At 39.6% G+C, this 19,072-nt stretch overlaps 9 protein-coding genes across 9 annotated transcripts; 3 read left to right on the top strand and 6 right to left on the bottom strand.

The window, feature by feature from the left end:
- Positions 1 to 391: 391 nt before the first annotated feature.
- On the bottom strand, positions 392 to 1,138 carry L201_002438 (uncharacterized protein; the record flags this gene model as incomplete). The annotated part of the gene is made up of 5 exons (XM_066218214.1): positions 392 to 468; positions 542 to 610; positions 745 to 794; positions 883 to 905; positions 995 to 1,138. The coding sequence occupies 5 exons, from the start codon at positions 1,136 to 1,138 to the stop codon at positions 392 to 394; spliced, it is 363 nt and encodes a 120-aa protein (XP_066074311.1).
- A 568-nt stretch (positions 1,139 to 1,706) lies between these two features.
- On the top strand, positions 1,707 to 2,171 carry L201_002437 (uncharacterized protein; the record flags this gene model as incomplete). Its single annotated transcript, XM_066218213.1, has 3 exons — positions 1,707 to 1,726; positions 1,812 to 1,901; positions 2,033 to 2,171. 3 exons carry the CDS (start codon positions 1,707 to 1,709, stop codon positions 2,169 to 2,171), a joined length of 249 nt encoding a protein of 82 aa, XP_066074310.1.
- A 295-nt stretch (positions 2,172 to 2,466) lies between these two features.
- Positions 2,467 to 3,890, bottom strand: L201_002436 (uncharacterized protein; the record flags this gene model as incomplete). Its single annotated transcript, XM_066218212.1, has 5 exons — positions 2,467 to 2,751; positions 2,830 to 2,977; positions 3,054 to 3,339; positions 3,393 to 3,611; positions 3,692 to 3,890. 5 exons carry the CDS (start codon positions 3,888 to 3,890, stop codon positions 2,467 to 2,469), a joined length of 1,137 nt encoding a protein of 378 aa, XP_066074309.1.
- A 311-nt stretch (positions 3,891 to 4,201) lies between these two features.
- On the top strand, positions 4,202 to 7,181 carry L201_002435 (uncharacterized protein; the record flags this gene model as incomplete). The annotated part of the gene is made up of 11 exons (XM_066218211.1): positions 4,202 to 4,318; positions 4,382 to 4,998; positions 5,057 to 5,384; positions 5,447 to 5,603; positions 5,658 to 5,774; positions 5,857 to 5,907; positions 5,969 to 6,108; positions 6,162 to 6,338; positions 6,400 to 6,623; positions 6,679 to 6,820; positions 6,882 to 7,181. 11 exons carry the CDS (start codon positions 4,202 to 4,204, stop codon positions 7,179 to 7,181), a joined length of 2,370 nt encoding a protein of 789 aa, XP_066074308.1.
- A 172-nt stretch (positions 7,182 to 7,353) lies between these two features.
- On the bottom strand, positions 7,354 to 7,974 carry L201_002434 (uncharacterized protein; the record flags this gene model as incomplete). The annotated part of the gene is made up of 5 exons (XM_066218210.1): positions 7,354 to 7,437; positions 7,593 to 7,703; positions 7,771 to 7,803; positions 7,874 to 7,884; positions 7,950 to 7,974. 5 exons carry the CDS (start codon positions 7,972 to 7,974, stop codon positions 7,354 to 7,356), a joined length of 264 nt encoding a protein of 87 aa, XP_066074307.1.
- A 430-nt stretch (positions 7,975 to 8,404) lies between these two features.
- L201_002433 (uncharacterized protein) lies at positions 8,405 to 11,758 on the top strand (the record flags this gene model as incomplete). The annotated part of the gene is made up of 10 exons (XM_066218209.1): positions 8,405 to 8,908; positions 8,970 to 9,098; positions 9,167 to 9,309; positions 9,384 to 9,780; positions 9,844 to 10,396; positions 10,501 to 10,544; positions 10,638 to 10,799; positions 10,881 to 11,075; positions 11,154 to 11,645; positions 11,705 to 11,758. The coding sequence occupies 10 exons, from the start codon at positions 8,405 to 8,407 to the stop codon at positions 11,756 to 11,758; spliced, it is 2,673 nt and encodes an 890-aa protein (XP_066074306.1).
- A 193-nt stretch (positions 11,759 to 11,951) lies between these two features.
- L201_002432 (uncharacterized protein) lies at positions 11,952 to 12,549 on the bottom strand (the record flags this gene model as incomplete). The annotated part of the gene is made up of 2 exons (XM_066218208.1): positions 11,952 to 12,046; positions 12,180 to 12,549. 2 exons carry the CDS (start codon positions 12,547 to 12,549, stop codon positions 11,952 to 11,954), a joined length of 465 nt encoding a protein of 154 aa, XP_066074305.1.
- A 559-nt stretch (positions 12,550 to 13,108) lies between these two features.
- Positions 13,109 to 13,480, bottom strand: L201_002431 (uncharacterized protein; the record flags this gene model as incomplete). Its single annotated transcript, XM_066218207.1, has 2 exons — positions 13,109 to 13,196; positions 13,284 to 13,480. The coding sequence occupies 2 exons, from the start codon at positions 13,478 to 13,480 to the stop codon at positions 13,109 to 13,111; spliced, it is 285 nt and encodes a 94-aa protein (XP_066074304.1).
- Positions 13,481 to 17,921: 4,441 nt separating this feature from the next.
- Positions 17,922 to 18,890, bottom strand: L201_002430 (uncharacterized protein; the record flags this gene model as incomplete). Its single annotated transcript, XM_066218206.1, has 2 exons — positions 17,922 to 18,227; positions 18,327 to 18,890. 2 exons carry the CDS (start codon positions 18,888 to 18,890, stop codon positions 17,922 to 17,924), a joined length of 870 nt encoding a protein of 289 aa, XP_066074303.1.
- Between the last annotated feature and the right edge of the window lie 182 nt (positions 18,891 to 19,072).

Here is a 19,072-nt window from a genome sequence, read left to right as displayed (position 1 = left end):
ATATCAGGCATTCTATACCCTTCTTTAGAACACAAGGCATTTTCAATCAATAAATTATTGCGTATGCATGCATTATATAAAGTATATCAGAAGCAGAAATCTATGTAGAACAATATAAGAGCGAAAGGAAAGCAAGAAAAGGTTTATATAAGCTACATTATTGAACAGACGAGAAAGAAAGCAAATAAGGTCAAGAGGAAACGTTACAGGTCGTGAATTTGATGGGAAACTAGCAAACTGGCAAACTCGATTGAAGATACAAGTAGAAGTGGACAAGATTGGACGATCAAAATTCGACCCAGTAGATGATAAGCTGGAAGTGGGCTGCGTTTTGATTTATTTGTAGGACGATATGCGGATGTGTCGTGATATGGTAAATAGACGATATTGTTTATCGAGGACCCTCATTTGCATGATAAGTTCTTCGTAAATGTCTAAATTTCTTGAGCGAAATCAAAGCGAGTACTTCTATATAAATATAGATCAGATATTATCAGCTATCCGGAAGTATTTAGATGACGGGGTACTAGCTGAGACTGACCTTTTTTGATATGTTCACCTAACTCAAGTTGTTTTTTCAATTGTTCAGGATCTGTTACTTTAGCATTTTCTATACACAATGATTGTCAGCTATAGTTCGATGTATAACTCATAATCTCCTTAGCTCATTGTTGGGTAAGGAGGTTTCATCTCTCCTCGTAAAATGATGATTATCCAATTGGGTGTAGTCGCATAATCACTCACTCTCGAATGCTCTTCTGAGTCGCTTATTGAAATCGTATTTTGGATCAGGACTATATAGGTAAGGTGAAATGATCAGCTTATTTACCTTGCAATGACCGGAAAGGGATAGCTGGTTTCAAAGAGTGAAACATCACTCACTAATCCCTTCCTAGACGATGTAACTGTTCAGTCAGACATAAAAATTTAGCTTAAGCCTTTTAATCAACTGCAAACAAAGGAAGAAATAGGCTATGTCAAGTCGGAAACATACCTCTTTATACAATTTAATAGCTTGTAATCTTAATGGTAATTCTTGTACTACTCCTCCATTGGGTGTACTCAATACAGATGCGTATCCCCTGTATGATTGTCGGATAGCTGACGTTAATGGTCGTAAAGGTGTGAAAGAAGACATTTTAACGCTATTGATTTTCGATTTCCTTCCTTTCCAGAGAATCGGAAATGCAATAATCTACCTTGCTGATTGTCAGGCTACCTGGTGAGCTTGTTGAAAGACCCTTTAGGTATGAGAATCTATAATTATAGTTTTGATATATGTGAAACCAAAATAGAGATAAGAGAAAAATAACATGAGTCGATTTAACATTATCTTTCCTCTGCCCTGATCGCTCTGATTTCTGTTCATGTTCATCTCAGTATTATCTATCTTCGCGCGTCATCGGCCCGAACATGAAACATTAAATTCCTTTTTAATGTGACGTTTTATTTATTGATTACCTTCATTTAAGCACCTTTGATTTCGGATACGACCGCTTCCGATATTCCAAGAGAATTGTAAGAAGGTTGATTTGTTTTTAATGGAATTTTGGTGATATTTCGTGCTTTATAATTATACCTATGACTTCGTATCCACTAAAATAATAAGAAACAACATCAATACTGAAAGGACAAATCCTCCTTCATCATCAATCAGGACTCCACATTCATTGCAAAACGAACATAACATATCTAAAATAGAGAAAATGTCTTTACTCGGTTCCTCGTAAGTATACATCCACGTAAATGGTTGAATAAGTGGCAAAGGAAGAATAGTGGAATATTGGTTGATGTCAATTTCTCTTAAATAGATCAGAAAACTCGCCTGTATCTACAAGATCAAATACACCAGATACATCAAAAACAGCTGTTAACCCATTGAACCCACAGGGATTGAAACCGTAAGTTTGATTTCGACGAGAACATCTTACACTCAATCCTCCATTTAAAACCTTTCACTTTAAGATATTATCACTTAAAATATGAGAGAATCTTGGCTGACTTGTCTCCTTTTTCCCAACCCATGCAATAGATGTTGTGCATGTCCAGAAACAAAGTCAAAACGAGATGATTGTTTCTTAAAGTCTGCTCCTGGGGAAGGTGATGTTAATTGTAGAGAATTCATAGAAGCGCATAAATCTTGTATGAGAGGTTATGGATTCAAGGTATAGAGAAAGTATACTTCCTTAGGAACAGCGCGGAAATAGGACGAAAACTTAAATAGAGAAGTATGTTTTGGAGAAAAGACATTGGAAGAAGCGGAAAGACAACAATTCACAAAAAACAATTATATCAAAGTCGATATCATCATTCCCCCATTTATTGCCTTATAAGGCGTTGTATATGCATTTACACACAACTCATCGAAGACTATTGTCAATATCAGGCCGTCGATTGCCTATATCGAACAGATGAAGAGTATTACTTCAGAATTCTTAACACGTCATAACATCTATTTATTCTATATTACGCTACGATAGGTCCATTTCTACCCTTTCTTAGCTTGACTACAGCTACATCCCAACCACCTCCCCTTCTTGTCTTCCATCTCCAAGCATGAATCAGCATTAAAGGACCGATTACATTGGCTAGTACTAAGGAGAGCAAGAAGATCAAAGTAGGTGTGGTGGGTACAAGCTGTATGTCTGCGAGAGAAAGATCTGGTGAACTGTCGTTTCTGAGTGGGAACAAGGAAATAGCTAATGTAGCCATTGATAATGTCAACAAGAACGAGAAAGATTGACCTGCTTCCTAAAAGTTTTGTCAGCTTAGCTACACGATTTAGCGGTGGTGATCCAAAGCTGTACATCTAAAAGAGTTGATACTCACTCTTACACCTTTGGCTATTGGAGGCCAACCAGCAAACAGCAGTACAGCTAGCAGGACCAGTGAAAAGACATGCGAAGTCGAGGGCAGTCTGGAAGCCAATACAACAGAAGCAGATAGAGCGGATGTGAGGGACAGTGAAGAAGTGAGACTATGATTGTGACGGTGTTTTTACAGCTCGATTAGCAACCGACATGGCGGCAGACAGTGAGGGGACATGAACGAACCTCTTTTCTTCAGTCTCATTCACTTCTATCATACCTACACTACCTCTTCTCATATGAGCTTTCTTCAACCTTTTTGCTTTTTCCCTTCTTCTTCTGATTCTTTGATCTTCACCAGTCCTAAAATCAGTGAGAAGAAGATGGACGAAACCCAAGCCACCAGCTAAAGGCCATATACTATCACTTGTAGTAGCTGAAGTAAGTGTTCCCAATACTGGACTGAGTAAACTTAATAATAAAGGAGGAAGTATCAGAGTTCTCAAAGGTGTTGGAGCAGGTATAACTGAAGCTATTAAATACGAATCAGTTGATTGGTAGAAACTTTCGCATCCGTAAACTGACCTTCTTTAGGTTGTACACGATGTATACCCCAACCCCATTTATGTATAGACCAACCACCTAAACCAATTATAACGCATTTCCATCCTACTTCTTCTGGTGGTATATTACCTTCCAATAAAGCGTAAAAGATAGCTAGGAATGTAGCTATGACCGATAAATGCAGTGATATTGGTAGAGCAGCGAAGAATAATGGGATAAATTTAGGTATTGGTCGAGGAGCTGAGGAACAAAACAGAAAAATCAGGTTTATCACTGTATCGTTATGGCATTGAATCGGAACCTGATATCATGATACTCACGAAGCTCATCTAATTCAGATAAGAAGTTCGATGGAACATAATTATCTGGAAATGGTTGTCTCCTCCATAATACCTTTTCCCATTTCACCTCTTCTACCTCTTCCTCTTTCCTGGGTTTCAAGCCGTTTTCGGATCTTGGCACTGTTATCGAAGGTTCATTTCGAGGGAAACGGGACGAAAGAAGGACAGAAGATGACATGTCATACTGTCCTAATTATACTCTTGTTTGAGCCGTAATGAAGAAAGATAATCAAGTAGAAGAAGAGTCAAGCAATTCAGTTACGGCTCTTTCACTTTGCCCATCGACGTGTTTATATGTGCGTTTTAGGTTCCGTCGGAAATAGCCGAAAATGAGGAACAGTGTCAATGATGATGAACACCCAAAATAATGTTGTTACAATGCTTGACGCTACGGTAAGCATTTACAGATTTCTCCTCACTTGCTTCCTTTCTAATATCTTTCTTACTTTTTTATCAAAAACTAACTCCTGATAGATCTCATTTCCCATGATGATTGAGGGTAATGGATACGACTCGGCTGAAGCAGGTCCTTCCAGGCCTCATCGTCATGCAGAAACTCGTTTGGATTACGAAGAAGAGGAAGAAGAAATCAAGCGAGAGAATGAGGTAAGCGCTTATTACCATGCGATATTTTATCCTGACTGACATAGTATTGCCTTGCCTTTGCAGGTCAATCAAATGGAAGAGATGCTTACTCCTCAAAGACCATCTCTGAGTACAAAAGCATCGGCATCCCGTATATCTCGCCCTCAAATATCGGCAAGGCAATTGTCAAAATTAGCATTAAAGCATCCACCTGTACCTTTAGACCTATCCTCCTTACACACATCTGCTTCTCAGATATTCGACCTGACCTCTAGCCCTATAACAAGAGGAACTACATATTCATCTTTACCACCGACACCAAGAGGAGAGATAGACTTTGAATTTACAGTTCCACCACCTTCACAGAAAAAAGGTTTAGGTATAAAGGAATTAGATTCTGTATTGAACAAACTCAATGCTTCTTCTTCCTCACACGTTAAAGCGGATACAGAAGATGAAGATGAATTTTGGCCAGCAAGATCAAGAAGACCTACTATAACTGAAAACAATTATAATCCCGAAGAAGCAGTTAGGTTATCTTCACCTGAACCTGAAGAAGAACTTGGTCAAATACATGAGAGCATAAATCAATTCAAAGGTTTGAACGAAGAAGGCAAAATTGAGATTTCAGGTTTATGGGATTTACTGAAAGATGAAATGGGTGCAGAAGAATGGGATGGTTGGATAATCGACGGAAAATGGTCAGCTTTGTTCCTCACTTAATGCAGAAGGTCTAAAGCTGACAATGAGTTCACATAGGGAGAGGATAGCGAATTTCCTTGCTGTACCTCTAGCAGTTGAGAAAACCACTCTATTCGGCGCTTTACTTTGTCTAGATGGGTTCCTATACAATTTCACTGTTTTACCTATAAGAGCAGTATTTGCACTTACCCGTATATTGAGTAATATGGTTAGAAGAAAACAATGGTGGCCTATACCTCTAGCTCATCAACATTCAATATTGAGGATGTTACTTCTTCTTATACCCACGATTATCTTACTTGGTGCTACAGATTCAAGTAAGATGTATCATTCTGTTAGAGGTCAAGATACGATCAAATTATATGTTATATTCAATGCATTAGAGGTGAGTCAGCTTTCGAGGCCGTGATCCTTCGACGTTGCTAAAGCTGATCATGGTTTCCTAAGATTGCAGATAGATTATGCTGTGCATTCGGACAAGATGTGTTAGATACCTTATTTGCAAGAGAAACACTTTCACCAAGTATAAGGAAAAGTGGCAAAGGTAGAAAGAGACAGCAAGCTAGACCAGCTTTCTTTCTCGCTCTTTCTATGGGCTATGTTTGTAAGCTGCCCCTCATCCCATCCATACTGGTATAGCTGACTTTCTTCTTCACAGTGGCTCATACCCTTATATTCTTCTACATGCTTGTTTCGCTCAATGTCGCTATCAACTCATATGACTATACCTTGTTATCGTTATTGATAAGTAATCAATTTGTGGAAATTAAGGGATGTGAGTTTAAATCTCCAAGTGTGAAGGCTACCAGCTATAATAAAGGAAACGAATTATGTATAGCTGATATGGTTCGATGTAGCCGTATTCAAAAAATTCGAAAAGGAAAATCTGTTCCAAATCATGTGTGCGGGTATGTAAATCATGCTTTTATAATTTGAAACATGCTGATATACGGTCATTTTCTCTTTCAGATATAGTAGAAAGATTCCAACTCTCTCTTATGCTTTTCGTCATTGCTTTGAGGAACATGATAGAGATGGCTGGATCAGAAATCGCATTCTTACCCAAAAGTTTCATCAGGGGAAAAAACTTGGTTGATTCGATTCTCTCGGTAAGCTGTTGATTTGATTGATCGTCTTGGTAGCTTACCAATTTTCCTTTTAGCCTGTTCTCTTTGTTATTATCTCCGAAATGGTCGTCGATTGGCTTAAACATGCCTTCATAACGAAGTTCAACCATGTTCGAGCTTCGGTGTATGAACGTTTCACAGATGTTCTAGCAAAAGATGTTCTATTAGCTGGTTCTTCCGGGAATGGAAGAAGTAGGATGAGAGGCAGAAATGTCAGTTGTTTTCTTCGCTGAAATACAACGAGCCATAAAACTGATATTTCTGTTTTTGCAGCACCAAGTTCTGCTAGATCAATCTCCTCTGGTAGCTCGGAGACTGGGATTTGCTTCTATACCTTTAGCTTGCTTGGTACTTCGAGTTTCGGCTCAGGCAATTGGAATGCTTTCGACTTCATCACATAGTGGTGAATCAATCAACAACCTTACAGCAGAAGATTGGGCTTGGACTATCCTTAAATGGACCAGTTGGACTGGGGTAGGGTTATGTGCTTGGGGCTGGTGAGCCAGCTGCCTTTGCATAGTAATTCCTTGGTAGCTGACAACGTTTGGACAGCTTGGTTTTCCTCAAAATTATACTTGGTCTCGCCTTGTTGAGCTTTTCAGCAACCAGACAAGAGGGTATGGAAGCTAGAGAAGCGGAAGATGCAGTTAATGATTTCGGAAGATCGGCTGTGGGAGAGAGCAAAGAGGAAACGGTGAGCTCTTCACGACCTTGATCTGCTCGCGGCCGCAACAAGCTGACTTTCCGAACGATAGGCATACAACAAACAAAACGCGCGATACCTTTCTCATCCGAATGACGATCTTCCTGCTTATCCATCTCCAGGATCATTTCATACTCCTTTTACTCCATTCTCCATGCCAAAGGCCGTTCTAGTAAATAACGCCAAGAGAATGAACGGCGGTAATGATAGTGATCCAGAGAAACCCGATTCTCATTTTGACGGAGAAACCAAAATTACAGGAGAGGATAAAAAAGATAAAGGCGGGAAGAAGGGTAAAAAATGGAAATTGGAGGAAGTTGAAAGGTGGACGATGGTGAAGAGGATATGGTAAAATCGCCGTCCGTCATCTAGATTGGAATAGATTAAATAGATGTTCTTATGATCCTAGAAAGCGGTTAGATATATATCAGTTGTAATATAGCTTGATGCCAGGTATGCTAAATGACGTGTCTATGCTTGTCTATGCTATAATAATACATCTCGGTCCAGGAAAAAACTATGATTTACTCTTCTTGGGGTACTGGCTTAGCTGGTGTACCTTTTAAGAGTGAGGATCCTTTTTGTTTACCTGCCCAATCGTATTTGTTCTAATGAAGTAAGATATATTAGCAACTTTACACATAAGATTGAAGATGTGAAGAAGCGAGATATCTCGGCGATTAAACGAAATCGAGCCAAAACCGCCCAAGTAACGACTTCCTTCAAGAGATTACTATACAATGAAACAAAAAATTATACTCACATCAAATGTTATAGCTATAGTAGCAATTGCCGCAGGTACCAATAAACCCCAAGTGAAAACTTGTCTAGTTGCTCGTTTTGTGAATTTGAAATGTTGGAATACGTTTTCTCTCTAATCATCGTGAGACGGGATGTTATCAGCTTGTGCTTCTCTGATTTCCCTCATTGTATTGGCTTACCATCTGCGACCATCTTTCGATTGCTGGGTCGAGCTATTCATTTGTCACATAATCAGTATTCGATCCAAGGGGAGAAGATAAGGACGGAAAATTGTGGATATACCTTTACTGGTTCTATTTCATATGAACATGTAGTAATGTCAGCTAAAGCAGATCAAGATCTGTAAATATTAACTTACCAAAACCACCGTGTCCACCTGCCATTTTGCCTATATATTCTACTTTTGCGGTATTGGTAAATTAGTGATGAATTGACGTTGCTTGACTATATTTAAAGATTGTTATTGTATTTCAGCATCATCAGGATGAGAATACGCTTGTAGGTGGTTGGTTTAAGCTATCAATCCCCCTCCGAACGAGCTCAAGAAGGAATTTGATCCCGCTAAGAGCAGGAGATCTGATAACGATTGCTTTGATACACGTGGAAATAGCCGATAAAGAATACCACGTCATGCTGTTTATAGTCCGCTTATAAGGCAACAACAGCAGTGAAGACTATCTATGCGAGATAAATTACCCTTTGTATGTTGCATTTCAGTCTATTATAGCTCAGATAAGTCAGCGAATCACGATAAATTAGCGTAATAATCATCGACAATCAAGGCCTGAATGAAGAATATCTCAATTCATCAAGATGTCTTATAGACCCAGATCACGATCAAGGTCGCCAGAATATCGTCAAAGAAGGTATTCACCTTCGAGACCTATCTCACCCATTAGGAATGAAATCCCTCCACCTAGAACATATTCTTATCCTGACAAAAGGGACTCTATATCGTATAACAATAGAAGATCACCGCCTCCACCGCCAAGAAGATATGATCAAGGGGAAGGGGGAAGAGGAGGATATAATGATTATCCACCACCACCAAGAAGGTACGAAGATGATTACAGTAGACCCAGATATGATGAACGTGATTCTAGGCCAAGATATGATGAAGAAAGGTATATCCCACCACCTAGAGCACCTAGAGGAGGCTATGACGACAGGGATAGAGATAGATACGACGATAGATTTGATGACAGATCAAGAGGTATGATGGCTGATAGAGAAGAACATAGACCAAGAAGAGATTATCACCATCAAGGAAGAGGTGAACCTCAATGGGAAAGAGGGAGAGATGTAGATGAGTTGGGAGTAAGTCCCACCAAGCCTACCTCCTGATCTAGCGAATTATCACTAACACGATCGAATATAGCCTTACGATGATTACCAGGATTCAGATCACCACCAACAAGGTAGAAGAGGCGGTCCAAGTAAAGGTCCTTCTGGACCATCAAGAGATGTTATTTTCTTAGGTTTAGATCCAGAATTAACAGAACAAGATGTGAGTCCAGCTCACTTCAATCACGTTAAGTCAAAAACTCTATAGCTGAAAGAATCGACCACACGTAGTTTTCGGGGTATTTGCGATCCGAGCACAAAGCCGTTCTTGAAAGTGTCAAAATTGTTAAAGATAGGAATACTGGACAATCCAAATGCTTTGGTTTTGCTCAATTCAAGGATATCGAAGATGCAGAAGATTTTGTTAATATCAAGTGAGCTGTTTGTGTATCTAAGCTCTCATATAGACATTGCAGCTGATATATGGTATTCCTCCTCCGCTGTCTAGCTATCCTGCGGTCCTTATGCCTGCTTTATATGCACATTCAAACCCTAGAAAAGTCAAAGTTGACTTCTCTGCTACTTCAGCACCACCAACCCAATCGAACGATGGAGCTTCACAACCTTATATCCATCAACCACAATATGTTAGACCTGCTCACGACGGTATGAAAGATATTGGTGTTTTTGGCGCAGGAAAACGGGTATTATTGCTTAGAGGATTGGATGCAAGTACAACAGCAGCTGATTTGACTACTCGAATGAGTCAAGAAATCGCTAGAATGATGGGAAGAGTAGGACGAGAAATTGCTGCTGAAAGTACGATAGTTAGAATAGTTATGATTGTCGACAAATCTGCAAGGAGTAGTTGGGGTTTTGCTTTCATTGAACTCGCTACAGCTGAGGTGAGTTATCCGTCTGAGATCATCCTAACAATTTGCTACTGATTATTTCATTTCCCTTTCTAGCTCGCAGCTGCACTTTTACCATTCCTACTTGCTCCTCAACATCAGCCAAATGGTTTCATCATCAATTATGTGCCGATAGCTCCATCATTCGCCAATCCAGCTGCCTTTATACCCACACCAGCTGGGCCACTTGGAGGCGAATTCATCATAAGACCATCGAGAAACGGTGGACTAGCAAGTGAAAGTATCGATCATCCTGACGGTAAATGGTGTGCTTATTGGCATCAAGGTGGAGGAGCTGTGGAAACTGTTACTAGAGGTGGACCTCTAATCGGTGAAGACGGTATCGTACAGCTCACACCTGATCATCGATCATTTCTTGGTACGCTTGCTGGTGTACCCCCTCAATTACAGCATTCACAAATGCCAGAATCAGCCCAATCAGGTACCACACCCGTCAGCATTACAGGAGGTATTCAGCCCATCAAGATCGGTGGTAAGGGCAAAAAGAAGGAAGAACTGGCAGGAATCATTCCTATAACAGGAAAGAATCTGTTAGGTGGTGAAGAAGAGCTAGATGTAGTTGGGAAAGATTCGGTACTTTTATCAAGAAGTAGGTATTGGCGATTAGTGGCTATGTTGATGATATCGTAGCTGATAAACCTTATTGACCTAAATTCGCATTTATTCTTCTTTCATCGTTACTGCCACTATTAGGTAAAGGGATCTATATCATTCCACCCACATCAAGTAGTCGGAAGGTGAAGACAAGTCGGCATTTGACCGCACAAACTTTTTTCACTTGTGTCGAGTCTTTGCTCACAGTCATTTTCCCTGTTTGATTTTCAATATAGATTGCGAAAAATATAAATAAATGGAATACGAAACAAAGCGAATTAGCTGCACCTGAAGATACATCAAAAGAATTCAATGCACCAACAAAAGGTTTCTCAGATGTTAATCTTACATTAGGTGTTAAAAGGCCAATAGGTAGTACTCTTTCAGGAGAACAAAGTGTAATTTATTTTTTTGAATCATATATACGTTGTTGGAACTGCTTTATTGACTTGTGTGTCATATAAATCCATTTCTGAAAGAAGACTCCTACCAGTGCTTCCAACCCTGGACCTTCTAGATCGCCTCAAGGAGAAACAACAACGCCGAATGACTTCGATTATACCGATATATCCACATTGGCCACGACCGGCAAAGTGGCCTGTCTACTTTGTCAACGACAATTCAAGACTGAAGAAGTACTCAAGAAACATGTCGCTCAATCAGATCTACATAAGGTATGTCTAAAACAAATCCAGATGAACGGACTGAATCGTTTTGAAATCCTAACTTTCGGTTCTTTCATTTATACACAGACGAATTTGGCAGATTCGAATGCAAGAGAGGCAGGAATGAAACGTAAACAAGCCACAAATTCAGCATCGATAACAACATCGACAACTGGTGATAATGAAGCGCAACAGCCTAAATACAGAGATCGAGCGGCAGAAAGAAGAGAAGCATTCAATCAACCTATTGTACCTATACCTACAGAATCACCTTCATGGCAATTGGAACAAGCTAAAAAACGTAAATTTGCTGAAGGACCCAAAGCACCTTCGCCAATTTCAGCTACTCCACCACCACCAAGTATCGAACCTGGTAAAGATGAAAGTAATGTAGGTAACCAGTTATTGGCTAAAATGGGCTGGAAGACAGGAACAGGTTTAGGTAAAGATTCGGAAGGTAGAATTAATCCAATTCAAGTTCAACAATTTGAAAATAGAGCTGGATTAGGTGCATCGAAAGGTGTTGAAGCTGGGAAATATTCTGGTCCAGGTGGATTTCAACAAAGAGCTCTAGATATGGTAAGTACCCACTTAGAGATACACTCTGTTCCAATAGCTAATCGATTTTGATTGGATAGGCAAAAGAGCGATATAACAATTCGCCAACGAACGATAATTCAAATTCAAGGTGATGCGGTTTTGTAGCTTTTGTACGTTTTTGAAAGTTCAGAATTCAATGCATACAATTCCTCACAGAATCTTAGCAAAATCTCTCTACGACAACAGAAAAACAGAATACAGGATGTCAACAATCATAAAAGGAAACGAAAATCAGATAAAAATGTCCAGAAACCGAAAAAAAAAAAAAACAATCATCCCATTCCCTCATTTTGCATTTTGCTTACGGGGAGCATCAGCTCTAACCCGGAACCCTCTATTCAATTTTGCTTGAAGTCCCGGCAGACCCCCATGCCGGGACACTATAATCAGACGATGTTAGATATCAGCTTGAGCTTGGCATGATTAAATTTGATTGATGAGAAGCACAAATGCAGTTTGATCGACGTTATGATGCAGATCAAATACATGAGGTAATAGATGATGGTAACTCACTATCAAGCGTGGCTGTGTTCGTTAGCGGAACAGCCACTTTCCTCGACCGTTTTGCCTTTCTCTTCGTCGGAGCAGCTTCAGGTGCAGCTGAACCCGTAGATGATTGAGAGGGCGTATTCGGTATCAAAGGAACGGTGGCCCAGAATGAAGGAGGTGGAAGACCGTAAAAGGGTCCCCTTGATGTTTCACCTGCAGAAACAGCAAACTGATCTGCATAGGTGGAAGGATCTGCAGGGAGGGGCGCATAGGTCGGAGGAGCGGAAAGGGCAAAGGTGGGGTATGAAGGTTCGGGCATGGTTGAGAATCCAGGCAAAGACAATGACCGATCAAGCCTGATCACAGGTTCAGGTACATTATTTCCATCAAACATTATTTCATTTTGTTGATTGTACCTTTGATGGTGATTCTCATATTGCATTTGATCAAGGATTGGCTGTTGGGTCGGAACCTGGATTTGAGATTGGTCATTTGATGATTGATATTGATTTGAGGATCTGCATTCCCATTGATTAAACGCACGGACAAATACACACAAAACAATTTACGTCAGTCTTCATTCAATTCCTGTGAGATGCGGGCGCAATATGTATGATCACATCTCATGAATATGAAGGGGAGGGAAAGGAGGTCATGATCCAGCTATGTGATGCGCTAGGTTATCCCGTTTCAAATTCTCATGCAGAGAGTTTTACTTCAGAAATCATTCTGTAGATCATGATGATACGTATCACAGTGATTGTAACTTATTGTGCAATTGAGATCATTTGATCGACCAATCGACAGCAACCAGTCAACCAATCAAAGGCGAATTAAATTGTTCATCGTTTGGAAATCATACGTGGTAGGGTGCCATATATAGGTAAAACGAAATCAAATGGTAAAGGAGGGAGGGCTCATCGCATATCAAATAGTTTTAAAAAGAATATAGCTTACGGATCATCAACATCAGAAACAGGGTATTGTGGAAACTCTTTTTCATGGGCAGTAAGCCACTTTACGAGATCATCAAAATCTTTCCTATATTAGATAAGCTTCTATCAGTGATGATCATACTAAAGGAGTTTCTGTGTTAATTTGATGTGGTATTTTAGGAAATTTACTTACTGAGGCACGTCCTGTTCATGATGATTCTGTTGCTCAACATCATCAATCAACGTTTGATCGTTGTTTGAATAATGATCAGGTGGGGTAGATGATGGTAAAGATTTTGATGGGGTATCGGGCGTAAGGGCAGGGAGAGAAGGAGTGTAATAAGGAGCAGGGGCGATAGCAAAGGCATCACAAGCAAAATAGGCAGACATTTTTAATAATATTGATGGTAGAGCAGAGATTCACAAGAAGCTAGTGTAAAAAATAGTAAATTTTTGATGGGAATTGAAAAATCAAGAAAAATGTAGATAGAAAAGAGTAAAAGTAAACTGATCTGCATTTGAGTGAATCGTATTAATCAGATTCATCGCCACCGTTCACACTGTATCTGCTATAACTTGTACGGGTATTGTACGCTGCTAGTCAGATACCTACCCCCTTGTTTGCTGGAATTTTCTTAGCCGGAATCTATCAACTGGGATAGGAACCACCAAAAGTTCCTATCTACGTACTTCCAACCCTCCTTCCTTCCTTCCTTCCCCTATCCTCCTTTACAATCAGTTCACGTGCTTCAAAAACAATTCCAATCAAGACATTGTCAAGGAGTTATAGGTCTGTGGCTCCTGATTGATCTATATTCCTAATTAACCGGTCATGATTAGTTTTATATGTCAGTCTCTGTCATTACAGGTGAGCTGGACATGCCGAAGATGGAAGTCGTCAATATTTTCAAAATGACATAGGGCAGGGTATAGTCAGAAGATATGATTGTGTTCCATTCAACTAATAAATAAGCTAGTCAATATCAAGCGCGTGAATATACAACAAACACGCTCGGATCCTACATTACTCACCATTAATTATCCTTTCCCATACTTGGCATATATGTATGTATATATATATATAAATAGATATATCTGTTTCATAATTTGAACATGGATAACAATACGATGTACATTATCTTGCTACATTGTATTGTATTGTATGTTTTGAACAGTGACATGTTGATTGTGTTGAGCCATACAGGTGTGAGTATGTTGTGTGTGTTTGATCAATGTTTACTTTGATAACCTGTGGGTGCAGCTTCGAAGTTATCACAAGACATCAAGCTACCTTTACTTATTACTACTTATATTAGTGAGTGATTATGTTTGTCCTGCCTCACCTTCACGTCAACGTTGTGAAAAACACTTGCTATCTATGCCTGTCAGTACCTACACCTTTGAAGATCGTTGACCATCAGGCGTCACAGCTTATCGACTTCACCTTTACGTAGCATTCGCTGCGATAGATATCAGTTTCGTCAGTGATAAAGGGATATGATATCATAGTAGGGTTACGAGCCATTCAATGCCTTGTAAGTTTGTGGATCAGCTCCCTTTCGTCAATGATATGCAGTGGAGCACTTACATTTTCAGTAGACTCTGATGAGCTGACGAGATGTCTCCTTCAACTTGTACAACACACCACCAGAAGCAGTCAAATTCCACGAATGTTACGTCGCCCCAACGCAGTTAACCAAAATACTTTACTGTCACATGCTATGACTCGCTTCCTTTACTTACTTCACTACTCGATCCAGCAAACTACCTCTCGAAGCCGATGTGAATCAGCAAATATCGCGAGCTGTATTTTAGCTCTGTGAACTGTTAGTACTATGCTTTAGCTTGAGAAGGCTGTTATTAGAGAAGTAGGAATTATATTTGATGAACGAGCAATGGACTGAAAGAGGTGTCTATGGAAAGGAGGTCGCTAAGCATACTATGGAATGATACAATTGGTAAGTAGTCAGCTAAGAGAGTTCGAAGGAAGGCGAAGAGGAGGAAGGGTGAACATACAAGTAGTAATGGTAACGCTGTTGTGTTTTCGGTGCAGGGGTAAGAAGGAGAAGGTAGGGGGTCAAAGGTTCACGAAGGTCAATTGAAGAAGTCAATAGCTGATAAGACTTACTTGTTATATATCCCAAGTAGTGCCTCAGCATCTCATACCATTCTTTCAATTACACATATCAATAAACGTCATGGCGACATCGGCTTGACCGACGCTCTGGCAGGGAAGCCTTTCCAGTCACTTCACAGCATCTAATTCCAGTCTTTCGGGTCTTCAGGTTATCTCACGTTGATCCCCCAAGGAACGTTGTTTGGGGCATGCAAGTCGCAACCAGATTGACATGGACTCCTCATCGATGAAAACGTAGCCATGACCATTGGGTAGTATTCATAAAGCGGTCGTCATCGGAGATTGTCTTTTGGAGTATTTGTGTGTTAGCCATAATCTTCTGTGATGATGGTATCTACGTATTCAGATATAGTAAGTACAACAGACGTAAGATGTGGAGGCCATGTTGTCCCGGTACTGAATACTGACTCGACAGACTACGTCGCAGACGTGTGTTGAGCCGAAATGACGATAGCCGACATGTATGAGACGCACCAGACTATAAAGGTCGATTACCATAACGGCCTCCACTGGAACTTAATCCTCCGACCTTCGATCACGAAGCGAGCAACGGTGAGTTGAGAAGCTCACTGCCGATGATGCAGCTAAGACCCGACGTTGACGATGGTTTTCATATTAGGTGCTCTATGCTGGTTTCGACTTTGTTGGGTGAAGTGACTGTTGATGGATTGCCGCGATATGGTGAGCAGGCCTGGCATCTTACCTTCAAGTTGTTACAGTTAAATCTGAATCTAACTTTACTTTTTTTTTGGTTGGCACGTATACTCATGACCGCTCGAATGAAATCGTTCAAAATTATGTGCCATATTTGGTTGTGCCACACCAACGTATATTGTACGTTATCTTCCTCTTCTCAGGATTTTCGATTAAATCCGCTTCAGTTAATTTGGTTCACGTGATCTGGCTGATTTTTGGTTTCTTTTATTTGGTTCAAGGTGAGTTATAGAGTAGAAAGGCTTCCTGCGACGAGAAACAGGGATAATGACCTGTCCTTCTGGTTTAGCCTGAACCAAAAAGACCGGACTATTCTGTCGAAGTGGTGTAGAGCTGGACAACAGCAAGCTAGTTCATGCGATAACAATCCTTGATTTTCTGTTTTGATTGTTGGATCCTTCCCTTCAAGCCAAATAAACTTTATACTCACCCATGGTCCATCAAGTCCTCTGATCTCCCATCAGTCCTGATATCCTGGAATTTCAAGTAAGAGGCTATTTTCAAAGCTGAACGATACAGTTATCAATTTTGTGATCCTTATGCACACCCTCCATCGCTTCGCCTACGCTTCAGGATACTAAATATCTATTGTCAGACGAGCTCTCCCTAAATCAAAGGAATGACTACATGCCGGGTTCGAACGAATCTATGGGTAACTCACTCGCTCCTGTCCCATCGAATCCTTAATCTCCACATCCCTCCTCCCAGATTTTTATCGTACTCAGTTGATTAAATGTCAAAGCTAGAAAAGATAATTAATTCGGTCTCGACAAAAGAAAGCGGCAAAAAAATATACATTGCAAAAAAACGAAACTTTCTATATTAACGTGTATATAACATATACCTCGCCTTATCAAGATAACCTTAGCGGATGGCTTCATCATTATCAACCCGTCTATCATTTTACGTTTTTGACCTCATCATTTGTTTGAACTGCCAGATGCGGTGCAAAGCATGCCGGATAATCCTGTAATCAATGATATTTCATGTCTATTATCCTTTACGATGTTTTTTAACAAGGTTATTGATTCACAGCATCATTTTCAGATAGTTTCGAATGCCGTAGTGCTGACATAGCGTGATTCGTCTTTCTGTTGACTCGAGATTATTGATATTGGATATTTTCAATAACGGCGTCTTCCGTGCGGTGAGTAACCGATGTTTTTAGAGCTATAAATTCTGATTTAAGGTTCAACTTTAATGATACGGGAATTTGATTGTGCAGCTATGTCAAATGTTCTAGCTTGATTTCCATGAATGTTTCGATAGCAACAAGTCATGCGATGTTACAGCACATAAAAAGGTTGTGGATAAATAGAAAAATTCGTACCACCGGTTGGTACGAAGACCGGATATTCGTGGTACGCAGTTTCAGGTGTCGCGCATTATATTATATTTAAGACTGTTCTAACCTTGGTACGTCATTGCATTCTGATCAATTTCGACTCGTTCTATTATACCTCACAAGGCCAATCGTTGTGCAATCCTTATAAACGTTTGTATCGCATTGATGCTTGTACTACGCATTCAAAAAACATGTTTCAGTGAACTAAATAAGGTTATCTGATTGGAATCGTGCTGATTAATTGTTCGCCGCTGCCACTCCTCTGCCGAATCATAAGAAAGCGCCGGCCGTAAATACCGGAAAAGAAGAACAATTTGACTAACAAGGAGAATGATGGACTATTATTACAAAGCGATGATGTGCCGGTATGCTTGAGAGTAAGCATTAGCAGACCGCCTCATATTGGGACATCGTAAAATGGCAAACTCAATCGAAAAAAGCATGGAGATGGAAATGTTTGTTTTACAATGAAAATGCATTTTTGTTTGAGTTATAAGATATGATTGGTTATATATGTATTTTTAGTTTATGGTTTATTAATTACTTGATTCTTCCCTGTTCTAGTTTCTTTCTCTTCTCTTCCCTTTCCTTTCATCTTTTTATACGTTTGATTCAATCAATTTCTCTCTCCCCATTTATTTAGCTAAACCACCAATCCAAACAGCATTCATTTCTCTGATTTCTTCACCATCTTCAATTCGGACTGAATCATTTTCAGAAACACTTACACTATTAACGTATTTTCTAATATCTTCAATTAATTTGATATCTTTAATACCATATTCTTTATATAATTTTGAAGCTTCTTTTGCTGAAGATGATTTTAATTGATCTAATAATGAAACTAATAGATTGATTGTTAAATGATTGATTGATGGAATGTTTGAAGATAATTCTGGATTAGCTGATCGTGAAAGTAATGTACGTTGAGCTTGAGCGGGCTATAAAAAATTCATCCCAAGTTAGTTGATTGTATTTCGTCGTTAAGCGATAGTACAGTATTGGTGATATAATATGATACATTGATGTATTCAACTTACAACGAATTTACCTGCATCTCTAATTCTAACTTGACCTAACATACTTAGGTTATTCATAAATTGAGGATCCATTGAATCTCTTTTAATTGCATCATCTTTATTTCCTGAAAATTCTAATCTACCCATACCACCTCTAGCTAAACCCATTTTATCTTGACTTCCAGTTAATCTACCTGGTGAACCTCCGGCAGGTATTTGTGCACCTCTACCACCTTGATTTGGATGATTACCTTGTTGATCTTGATTTGATGGTGTTCTAGTCTCACCACCTAAACCTTGTTCTAAATGTGTTGGTGCTTCCATAAATGGATCTGCTTCTTCACCTTTTGGTGGTTCAACACTTGAATCATGTGTTGTAGGTACATCAGGTGGTGGATGTCCACCATAAGGTAATTCACTTGGTTGAGCATCACTTGTTTTTCCAATTGAGCCCGTACCTCCTGTTTGTCCAATTTTAGATACATTAGATAGTACAGTAGAAGATGAACCTGTCTTTGATGCTGATGCTGATGAAGCTACAGAAGTAGGTAATTTTCGAGTTACTTTAGATGCTGATGAACCCATTTTTTACAACGATTATTTCTTGTTGTTTTCCTTTGTTTGAGATATACGTATTGCTGCAGAATATTGATACAGTTGTATCAAGGTGGTAAGAAGTGTAACTTCGCACTTAGCGGTACCCTCTATAAGTTGTGGTATGATGCACAACCTTTTGCATCTTGAATAACGGCATACAGATCGAGATT

This window comes from Kwoniella dendrophila, chromosome 3 (assembly GCF_036810415.1).
Source record: "Kwoniella dendrophila CBS 6074 chromosome 3, complete sequence".
Classification (NCBI taxonomy): Eukaryota; Fungi; Basidiomycota; class Tremellomycetes; order Tremellales; family Cryptococcaceae; genus Kwoniella; species Kwoniella dendrophila.
The sequence above is the reverse complement of the archived record's forward strand: the minus strand, read 5'-3'. Positions and strand labels throughout refer to the sequence as shown.